This window comes from Orycteropus afer, unplaced genomic scaffold, assembly GCF_000298275.1.
Source record: "Orycteropus afer afer isolate SDZICR_OR568_19922 unplaced genomic scaffold, OryAfe1.0 scaffold00040, whole genome shotgun sequence".
Taxonomy (NCBI): Eukaryota; Metazoa; Chordata; class Mammalia; order Tubulidentata; family Orycteropodidae; genus Orycteropus; species Orycteropus afer.
Window position 1 is genome coordinate 13,447,484 of NW_006921627.1, and position 11,851 is coordinate 13,459,334.

Here is an 11,851-nt window from a genome sequence, read left to right on the forward strand (position 1 = left end):
TCATCTTCCAGCATGGTGATTTTAAATTAGCAAGGGGTGGACATGGTCCATAGTGTGAGGACAGGAGACTGGGGACAGCATATAACCAATAATAGGGATAATAATATAATAGGAATAATAATAAAGGAATTAGGAAAGAACAGGAAGGAAGAGAGAAGAATGAGGCAGGAAAGAGGGGTTATCTTCGGCAGCATCTTGTGGTGGCTTCTCTGACACAGAAAGAAAAAAAAAAAGAGGATACATATCTATATACAGGCAGGGGGAAGAGATGGGCTGGGGCTGCTTTTTCCCCATGGCCAGACTTCACCACCCGGCCCTGGGCTGATGTCCACACCTATGATGCACTAAGTGATCAAGTCCCAGTCGAAGTCATCAGGGATCTCCTCGCTGGCACCAGGAGGTGGGACTGGTGGCCGAGGGACCATATGGTGTGCTGTCAGAAAGAAAGAGAGGGTTAAAGGGAGTGTGCATGGGAAGCTAGTCTATCAACCCAAATGGACAGTGCTAGGGTCCAAATAAAACCATGAAGAAGGGCTTGTAAATCTATTGTCCTTACCAACCCAGAGTTATTTTTGTTGCAGGCCACCACTTCAGTGAGTTCTCAGGAAATAAACTAGAGTCAGTGGTCACATGGCAATAAAATATTATGCAGCCATAATTACATTTATGAAGACTATGTAAAATTTAAAAGCTATATTTATAAAGGTTATGTCATAATATTTAATATGTATATAATAGGTAATAATACTTCAAGGACATACAGGTGCCCTATTACATGAAATAGCAATTCATAAATTTTCACTTATATTGCATGAACAAAGAATACATGTACATGGAGTCAGCTGTTACCCAAAAAACTTGTAGTTAGGTAAAATAATAATCAAAAAAATCTATTGCCGTGGAGTCAATTACACCTCATTGCAACCCTGTAGGACAGAGTAGAACTGCCCCACAGGGTTTCCAAGGCTATAATCCTTATGGAAGCAGACTACCACATCTTTCTGCCTCAGATCAGCTGATGGGTTCAAACTGCCAACGTTTTGGTTAGCAGCTGAGTGCTTTAACAACTGTGCCATGATTTTTCTTAAAAGGTATTTAAATATGAAGGATCTGCTCATTTTGTATTGTTTATGGCAACTTAGGGTCCCCTTCTTTCCCTCTCCAAGACAGCTGGATCCAAGACTCCTGATAATAGATGTCATGTGACCAGAAAGCAACTACTAGCACCAAGTGGGTAGGTCTGTGTAACAAATTCGTTTCACTTGCCTGTGTATATCCTCTATCTAGATTCCAAAGCTAGACATAAATGCTCTTCATTACATATCTTTTGCTTATATTTTTGCTTTTACTTTTTTCATTATCACAGACACAAGTTAATTTTAGTCTAAATCTACCTTCTTTACTTCTCTCTGGGATTTACCTCCCTAGAAGGTGGCCCCAGGCCACCAGCGAATCACAAAGGCCTGCCCACTCTTGGCAGGTGCAGGAAGAAGGGCAAAGAATGCAGGCACAGAGCCAGAAGAAAGTGAAACAACTCATCCAGGAACAGAGTGCTGGGGCTGGTGGTGAAGCAAGTTTCCTGGCTCTTACCTGGGCGATTGTATCCTGCTGACTCCTGGGTGGGGAGTGGGTACATTGGTGATGGGCCAGGGTAGAGGTGGGGGGCCTGTGGGTGCCCATAAGAGTTCACTGCCAAAGCAAGACAGGAATTATTTGACTGCGTCCCAATAGAGAGGGAAAAAAATAACCCTTCCTCCCCTTACTATCTTTCTCCCTTCCTTGCCCTGAAGCATTTCTGCAGAAGTTATCAGCCCTCACCATTTAGGGTATGAAGTGACTGGATGCTAGAATTGCGAAATATCAAAGATAGTAGAAAGATGACAGTATAGAAACATGATCATCAAACACCTTTCATTTCCTTGGTTAGAAGATCATATAAATGCAGAGAATCATCACCCTAACCAATATGATCCAGGTGGCGTTACATAGAAATTTGGAATAGGAATTTTCCCTACAAAAGCTTTTCCCTTTTATTAAATAATTCTGGTCTTCCAAATCCAGTTCTAAAAAGGAATCTTATGGTCTATTTCTTTTGTATTTTTTAGCATAGGACTTCGCTGATATAATAGATGTTTAGTTGACGTGGCTGACAAATCACTCCATTGTTCAGTTTGGATCACCGCCCATGAAATGATTTCTCTTAATTCTCTTTTGCCCTTCTCCTGCCCCTCCCTTTTTGTCAGTCTCTAGCTCCTTGGCAACTTGCTTTGGGCAGTACCTTGGTTCATGGGTGATTCCTGTTTGCCATGGGTGAGGGCACAGGGGTCAGTAATTCGGGCAGAGGCTGGTGGCCGATGGGAGCCGCCTTGCGGGGGCACATGACCAGTCTGGGTAAGAAAGTGGTTGAGGGAGTCACAGAGATTGGCAATGTGATGCTGGTCGAGGCTCCAGTTCTTCTGCTCTGCCTGTCGCAGGCTCTCCATCAGTTCTACAATAGGAAGGCAATCAGTGTTAACTTTGCAGAGGCACCAAAACCCTATCCCTAGCTCACTGTCCCAAACATATCATAAACCATCACCACTAACAATATGCATAAACAATAATAATTTACAATTTTTAGAGCTCTGTGTTTCTAAACTCTCATTCTATTTGCTCCTTACTAAATTCTTATTATTTCCACCTTACCAATGAAAAAACAAAATTTAAAAGTAGTAAGTTGATTAGCCATAGTCACACTGTTAGTGGTAAAAAACAGTGGTCCTGACATTGAAACTTGGGGGCAGCGGTGGTTCAGCGGGAGGATGCTTGCCCTCCATGAAGGAGACTTGGGTTTGATTCCCAGCTAACGTATATCAAGTACAGCCACCACTCGAATGTCAGTGGAAGCTTGCGTGTTGTCAAAATGCTGAATTTGTTTCAGGGGAGCTTCCAGACTAAGACAGACTAGGAAGAAAGGCCTGGTGATCTACTTCAAAACACTGTGGATCACAACGGTCTCATCCCATTGTATGTGAGGTTACCATGAGCTAGAAGCCAACTCGATCACAGCTAACAACACAGTACCCAGGGTTTCTAAATTCTGCGGAGATTTCCCTCTCCCAAGCTCTGGTGGCATAGTGACTAAGGCATCTGACTGCTAACCAGAAGGTTTAACAATTCAAACCCACCAGCTACTCTGTGGAGGAAAGACTGGACAATCTATTTCTGTAAAGATCTACCACCTTGGAAACCCAACAGGGGTCACTATGAGTTGGAATCAACTCAGTAGCACTGAGTTTTTTTTTTTTTTGCCCTCTTCCAAAGATAATACTGACAAGGATAAATCACTGCCATATTTTAAGTTAAGATAAAATTAATTTAAACTAATTTACAAATAATATGACTATTATCCATCTTATATAATATAGAAAGTAAACAATGAAATCTTCCATCTCCAAACTTCACGTAACCGTTCCCTTCTGTTTCTAGCTTCTGTTGGGTTTTTCCACTTACCATGTATTCCTCTTCCCTCTATACACCATCCTTCCATCACTAACCTGAGAACTGTGACTGCTCAATACTTGACCAATTGAGCCGATTCACCATCTTGAAACTTTCTTTTAAGGAGTCGATATTGGAGCACCAGTCAGAAGGAAATGCTGAAAGAGGAGAGGAAAGTAGGTAATAAGATAAAAGTAAAATATAAGACACCAGCCAACTCATACCATAACTGACTACATGCAGGATTCTTGCATCTACACAGGTTACCAACTGCATTATCAAGATAATTTTAGGATCTCCCTCCCTGGGTGGCATAAATGGTAATTGTGCTTGACTGCTAACCAGAAGGTTGGAAGTTCAAGTCCACCCAGAGGCACCTTGAAAGAAAGGCCTGGTGATCTACTTCCAAAAGAATCAGCTACTGAAAATCATACAGAGATATTCTCAGCAACAGCAACTAAGATAAAATATTTTATTTTAAGAAAAGAAAGAAAATTCTCTGAAGCACAGTTCTACTCTGATGACATACATGGGGTCACCATGAATCAGAATCAACTTGATGGCAACTAGTAGAGATTTAGGTAGATAAAGCTACCTATGTTGGTGCAAATGGTTAAGCTCAAAGGTTGGCGGTTTGAACCCACCCAGAGGCTCCTTGGAAGACAGGCCTGGCGATCTGCTTCCGAAAGGTCACAGCCTTGAAAACCCTATGGAGCAGTTCTACTCTGCAACACATGGGGTCGCTATGAGTCAGAATCAACATGACAGCAACTAACAAAAAACATGCTTTAGGTACAGTCCAGCCTATAAGCAAGAGAATATGTAAACCAATCCCAATTTGACCAAGAATTCTGTAATACAGAGTTCTAAGTAGCAACTTTTATTCACTCAGATAAGCTCTCACTGGGGAATGAGGCTAAAAGACCTTACATCCCTAGATGTCCACTAGTAACTTCCTAACCTAGTACACCAACATGCCGGAGTCAGAACAGAAGGGCCAATTCATTCTGTGCCACCCACCCTCCTTACTCACCAAAGCCAGCACTGTTGATAGGAGCCTGACCTTGTGCCTGCTGCTGTGGTGGTGGTGGCTGCTGGGCAGGGTGGGAGTGGGGATGGTGCTGATGAGGGTGGTAGCCTCCATGCTGCAGTGGGGGTGGGTGCATGGCCATCACTGGGGGAGGCCCATAGCCTTCAGCTCCAGCTTGCTTCCCCCCTGGTGGGGTACAACCATCTGGGCTTGGAGTGTGCAGTGGGGGAGCACCCCCTACAGTTGAGGGGCCCTGGGCTGCTGGCTGCTGCTGCTGCGGCTGTGACTGTTGAGAAGGGGGTTGTGGTGGCTGCTGCTGCTGCTGCTGTTGTGGAGGCGGTGGTTGCTGCTGCTGGTACATGTAGTAGTTGTTAGAGGGTGGCATGTCCCCCAGGAGAGTCGCAAAGCCTGCAGGGTGAGGAGGAAGCAGGCAAGTGACGTGGGCAAACATTTTTCACTAAACAGGATTTTCACTGCATTGAGATAGGAGGCCTCAGACAGAAACTAGAAAGTTAAAAGGGTAAAGGTGCTACTATGGGACAGTAAAGACCGCCTTGGACCCCCCTGGAAGGTATAACAGACAGAAAAGCAATTTAAAAAAAAAAAAAGCAATTAAGTTGGGTTAGGGTCTTGACAGAATGGTCTACCATATACCTCTTAATGCTACTTTTTAGCAATTTACTATCGGTCTAAAATCATAGTTTCAAAAGATATCAGATTGCAGGTAAAAAGTAAATTATAAATAAATCAATACCATTGGGCATCTATTCTCTCCTCTTCCTTATTGTATACCTTTACCCTTACCTCCTTCTTCTATTCACTAGCATCAGATAGCCAGGGTGAGGAACAGAGTAAGGATGGATTCATTTCTCAAGCACATTGGACAGGAAAGAACCAAATAGTGAGGCTAGCAGCTCTCAGTAGCAATTGAACTTGAGTGAACACTTTGGTGTCCTCACTCAATTTAATGTTTTATATTATTTCTGATTGTCACTTCATGTTTCCCACCTCCTAGCAATCAACCAATCAAGCAAATGCTACCATCTTGAAACATAACTCTAGATGTCCTAGAATGTAAGGGAAGAGATTCATGACAATTAATACAAGTTTTCAAAAAATATGACTCCTAATTAGTTTTTAAGCATTCCATTCAGCTTCCATCAAAAAGAAAAAAACAAAAAACAAACCTCACTGCCATCGAGTCAATTCCAATTCATAGTGAGCCCCTTTGGGTTTCTGAGGCAGTAAATCTTTACGGAAGTAGATTGCCCAGTCTTCCTTCCACAGAATATCTGGTGGGTTTGAACAGCCAACCTTCTGGTCAGCAATCAAATGCCTTAAGCACTGAGACAGCAGAACACAGCGCAAAAAGGTCTACCTCTAATTTTAAAAAAAAAAGGAAACTACACACACAAGATTTCCATCAACTGGACGGTGCCAAACTACCATTATTGGATATTTGGATCAAAGATTCTATAAATGAATCTTGATCAAAAAGGAGGAAAGGTAGAATAGAATTTCAAATGCTCGTAGAATCTAGACTTTCTGGAGCCATGGAGGCTAAATGAATCCCTAAAACTACTGCCATGAGCTAATCTATAAACTTTAAACCAAAAATACCCCCTGCAGTCTTAAAACCAGACAACAGTTTAGCTTAACTATTGAAGAATGTCTGTCTTGAGCACTGTGCTCTTTTAAGGTCTATCTAAATGGGATCAAATTAACAACAGCAACTCAAAAGATTAGATAGGAAACTTAGGACACAGTGAGTTTATGTTAATGGAGGAGGAAAACTCAGAAAAGGAGGGTGAAAAATGGCTGCATGACTCGAAGAATATAATCAATGTCACTGAATTGTACATGTAGAAATTGTTGAATTAGTGTATATTCTGCTGTGTGTATTCCCAACAACAAAAACAAAATGAATTATATAAAAAAGAAGCCTCTCAATAAGGACTTTAAATCATTCTCACAGAGTAATTAGGGAAATGTGAATGTGGACAAGATTATTAGCTGATATTAAAGTAGTATAGTTAATCGTATTAGGAGTAATAATGACACGGTAGATAGCTAAAAGGCTCTATCATTTAGGATGCATACTGAAATAGTATTTGTGGGTGAAATGACATGCTGTCTGGGAACTGCTTTAAAGTATTCCAATTTAGAAAAACAATGTTGATGAGTTAATGAAATAAGTTTAACTAAATATTGGTAATTGTCAAAGTTGGGTAATAGGTACATGGGGGTTTATTATACTATTTCCTTTACTTTTTGCATCTGTGAAATTTTTATGTAACATAATATATGCTAAAAAAGAAAAGTAAATTGTTCTCACACTGAAACAGAGGGATTCTTGGGGAGAGAATATTACTACTGTCCCCTAGTGGCCATCTTCTAAATAACTTGCTTGTAGCCATAAAATCACTGCCCTTAGTTCTAGGGGGAGCTCTGGTGGTGTAGTGCCTAAGGCATTTGACTGCTAACCAGAAGGCTGTAGGTTCAAACCCACCAGCCATTCCTCAGAAGGAAGGTTGGGCAATTTACCTTCGTAGTGATACTGTCTTGGAAACCCAAGGAGGGGTCACTATGAGTCGGATCTGACTCAATGACAGTGAGTTTGGTTTAGTTCTAGGTAGAGGATTCCTCCAACTCGCTATCTAACGACTAATAACCCAGTCTCCTGAAACAGCTGTTCTCCAGAACTAAGACAGAAGAGCTTGACTCCAAAAAGTTTAAATATAAGACATGTTTCCCTGACCAGTGATCAACCTCTCCTTATGTCAAAAATAAGAAAGAAAGGAGAGAAGAGAATGTCACCAATTGTCCAAAAGTGCAAGGACATCCATGTTCTCAACTCCAGACTCACCATGCTGAGAGGAGGAAGACGACTTCTCCAGCATGGATTTGTAGAGATTGCGGAAGGACCAGCTTAGATCTTGAAAGTTGATCTCTGAGTAGGATAATTTGAAGTCATGGTTGGTGTTATAGAGGGAAGGGGGGCCCTCAGCACTCTCTCGGCCCGGAGCCCCTGTTGCCACTGCTCCACCATCCACAGATCCTGTGCCCTACAAAAAGAGGTGAGAAAGCCCTGATACATGTCCTAACTGAGGAACCGATACAACCCTTCACTGGTCACTAAGCTCTCCTGCCTGTCCTCCTCACCCTCTCCTTTTAACTCTTCGGTGATCCAGTATGATTTTCTCATTGGTTCTTAGCTTGATCTAACCTCTTTCTCTCATCTTTCTCCATTTCTTTTTAAAATATCCTTTCCCAATGCTACACTCATGTCCTTCTTTCTCTTCTCATAACCTTTCAGTTCCCATTCTTCCTTTTTTAGTATTTTTTATTTTTTTCTGATCTTTCTCAAAGTTCTGTTTTACCTTTCTCTCTCATGCAGTTTCCTTCTTTGGGTTACCCCTTCTTTCCTAACTTTTCTGCCTGATATATCATAGATACTCAATGCATAATTTTGAACAGGGAAATATATGCATCTATGCAACCATCCACCCAACCATCCATCTGTATGCCACCTCCGCTTCCTACCTGGCTGTAGCTGGCAATATGTGTAGGACTCTGAAGTGACATCTGAGGATTCCCCTCGGGAGGCAGCGAGGCTTCTCCACTCCCCGAAACACCTCCCCGTGGGCTCTTGCTTGCCTCCTGTTCTGGTGAGTCCTGGGAGAGCTACAGGTTGTGAAGGAAGAGAAATCTATAAGCAGAGGCTTAATAGTTTCTCAATATCCATGGTTTCACTTCTGCTGGTGTTCCTTCTTTACCCAAAATAACAGGACAATATAGGAAAGGATGGAAAACACAGGAAATTAGGTAGAAGGGGTACCTGGTTCAGAAATGCCATCTCCCCACAAAGTGGGAACTTACATCATCATCTGGAGGATGTCTTCTCTTTCGGGAGATGTCAGGGCAGGTGTCAATCGTCCAATAAGAGCCCTGGAAGGAGAACCATCCCCACAGAGAACAAAATCATTATATACAGAAGTGCCTACTTCAGGAAAGTAGAAATTTTTTATTTCCACATAAAATAAGTCATGCTAAGAAAAATGATGAGAGATTTGCCCAGAATCCCCAGGGCACTGGCTATTATTGAAGAGGAAGTTTGTCTTAAAAGGTCACTGAGTGTGACAGAGGTACTTCTGCGGTTCAATACAGGTCTCAATTGTTCTGGAGGGCCAGAAAATGGTGGTGGTGGTGGTGGTGGTGTATGTGCCGTTGAGTCGGACCCGACTCATAGCGACGACCCCTCCTTGGGTTTCCCAGGCAGAATCACTTCAGAATGGTATGTAATTCAAAGCACTGGAAAAGTACAGATACTACCCTTCTCTTCCTTTGTGACCTGAGTAATGACCTTCTTAGACTTTAGCATCCACATCAATCAAATGGAGAAAATGATCCAGCTCTTCTCCCTTTTGATGGTTTGGAACTAAAAACCATGGGAATTTTGGACAGAAAAATTCCTACAAAGGTTATTAAGCCCATCTCTCTACATCTAAAAAAAGGAGGTATTGGAGTCAATCTTAACATAAATATTTGTTTGGGAAAAAAAAAAAAAAAAAGATTTCACAGTGTTCCTTAGTCACTCCTTCTAGTAGGCGCCCACAAATTTGACAACCAAGCTCTTCCTTGAGGAAAAAAATAAAGCTGCTTCTCTCATTAACACGATTTCCTCTTCTGGGTAATTAAAACATCCACTCAACTCTGGGTTGTCAACCACTTCTCTCCCTTCCCTGCTCCTCCCTTTAAGACTTGCAGCAGTCTCTCACCTTCCCAGGGTCATCTCGAGGTCTGGGCACCTTCCGGAAACACTTGTTGAGAGAAAGGTTGTGCCGAATTGAATTCTGGAGAAGCAGAGAAGCAAGTCAGATCTGAGCAGAAATTTTTACAATAGGATACAAAGGGTTATAAAACAGACTATATAATAAAGATCAAGTATCAGTAAACTTAGCATTTCTGTACTATACTGATGGAGAAAATGACCTATCAGGTGGTGCTATGAATTGAACTGTGTCCCCAAAAAGTATGTGTTGTAAATCCTAACCTCTATGCCTGTGGTCATAATCCCATTTGGGAATGGGCTATTATGTTAATGAGACAGGATTAGTATAGAGTGTTATCTTGAATCAATCTCTTTTGAGATATAAAGAGATTAAACAAGCAAGCAGAACAGAAATGGGGAAAGAGATGCCAAGGCACATGAAAATTCCCAGAAGCCAACAGAGGAAGCCTTCCCCTAGTGCCAGCACCATGAATTCAGACTTCTAGCCTCCTAAACTGTGAGAAAATAGACCTCTGTTTATTAAAGTCACCCATTTGTGGTATTTCTGTTATAGCAGCACCAGATAACTAAGACAGACGGCAAGAGCCACAATATGAAAAAAAATGTAGAAATTAAACTGATGACAGGTAATGGCTATGGATTTGATTACTAGGTGCTTCTGGAAAGCTGATTATATCATTTTTCAACCTTTCCACTCAACTGACAATAGCCAAATAAATGTTTCAAAATCACATCTGCATAGTTCCTTAATTCAACCTATCTGTAGCAAAAACAAATAATGTTTTCAAACTGCTTATAAATTATTATGAGGGAAACAAGGGCACAGATCACCCATGTTATCTCTACTGCCTACAGAATGGTCACATTTGGAGGAAAGAAATATTGTTATATATACATAAGGATTGTGGTAGCTGGCAGGGGCATATTTATAAAGGAAAAGCTGAATGCTGTCAAGAGCCTCTGGCTCATCATCTGGTTTGTATGTCAGTTGGTGATTTATAGCATGAGAGGACTACATTAAATCCCCAGTCCTACTCAAAAACTGGCAAATGAGTTGCTGCTTCAAAAGATTAAGAGCATCAGTCTTCCTTCTCTGCTAGAAAAGACCCCCCTTCTTATTCACCTGTAGCCAAACAACTTATCCTATCATTACTGCATGGTGGACCAGCTGTTTGTAAAGGATCTAATTATATTAGTTTTTCAAGAGGTGATGACTATGTACGATGAGGCTATGCAAATCTGATGAGATTCCTACCTCCAGCGAGCATCGAGCAATGCCATGCCTTGCACAGTGACCTGAACACAGCAGAGTGGCAATAAATATTTGTGAAATGAATGAATATCCTTTTTGAGCAATAGTATCCTGCCATCCTCATAACTATACTTAGAGGCTTGGCATCACTAGAGTTTCCCTGACATAGCTTATGAAAATTGTTCAACTCTGAAAAAGAGTAGGAGATGCGAGACATGAGTTCCCCCAGCCTTGAGACAGGTCACAGTGAACTGGACTAGATTATAGGCAGAAAGAAAAGTAGAGAAAATAGCTTTTGAATGCTTAAAAATAATCCCAGATTACAGAAGTAATTGCACCTTCCAGCCAATGCCAGCATTCTTGTAATAGGGGAAGTTATCACAGATCCAGCGGTAAATCTCACTGAGGGTCATCTTCTTGGCTGGAGAGGAGTTGATGGCATAGGTGATGAGGGTGGCATAGCTGTATCGTGGTTTTCCATCCTGGTGGACTGCTGCCTCGTCTTTGCTCAGGGTGGCATTGGGATCTGTGGGTGAGCCTGGTGGGCACTTGCGGCTGCCCCCTGGAGGCCCAGCCTGGGAGGCACTTCCAAGCTTCTCAATAGTAGCTCGGAGGGTCAGCTGGGGGAGCCAGTCTATAGAGGTGAGGCTACTCTCTAGGTCAGAAGCCATGGTACTTCTGGATTCTATAGAGAAAAGGACAAAGGAGAGAAATAGAACAGATAAGTGTTATCTCTGGTTCTGGAGACAAGTAATACTCAAATCCCAGTTCTTTAAGGGAAATAGATTTTCTTCCCACCATAATTCCTGCAGAAGATTCTTCTTGTGGGGCAATGTTTAGCCAGGTGTTCCCAGACCCTCCCAATCTGATATACTACAAATCATCTACCCAATGATGGACTAGTATTTATCCTATTTTTCCAATGCAAAACACAGCCTAGGGGCTTCTCCCTTCATGCAGGACTAAATGAGAGATCAAATCACCCACCAAATTGAGCTATTCCCTTGACTGTCCTTACTTAAAGCCATTCAATATAGTATTCTAAAACTCATCTAATGCAGAACATATGTATTTCATATTATTTTATATTATATGTACACATAAAGACACATACGTATAAAACCAAACCAGTTGCCATCAAGTAATTCTGACTCATGGTGACCCGACGTTCTGCAGAATGGAACTGTAATCCATAGAGTTTTCAAGGCTGTGACCTTTTGGAGGCAGATCATTAGGATTTTGTTCTGAGGCACCTCTGGGTGACTTTGAACCGCCAACTTTTCAGTTAGTAGTTAAG

The 11,851-nt window shown here is 41.8% G+C and overlaps 1 protein-coding gene across 1 annotated transcript; it reads right to left on the minus strand.

The window, feature by feature from the left end:
- Positions 1–344: 344 nt before the first annotated feature.
- FOXJ2 (forkhead box J2) lies at positions 345–11,225 on the minus strand. The gene is made up of 10 exons (XM_007937156.1): positions 10,893–11,225; positions 9,289–9,363; positions 8,390–8,458; positions 8,054–8,194; positions 7,377–7,575; positions 4,514–4,918; positions 3,537–3,638; positions 2,279–2,488; positions 1,591–1,689; positions 345–433 (listed from the first exon to the last, which is right to left on the minus strand). Exons 1-10 carry the CDS (start codon positions 11,223–11,225, stop codon positions 345–347), a joined length of 1,722 nt encoding a protein of 573 aa, XP_007935347.1.
- Positions 11,226–11,851: the final 626 nt, after the last annotated feature.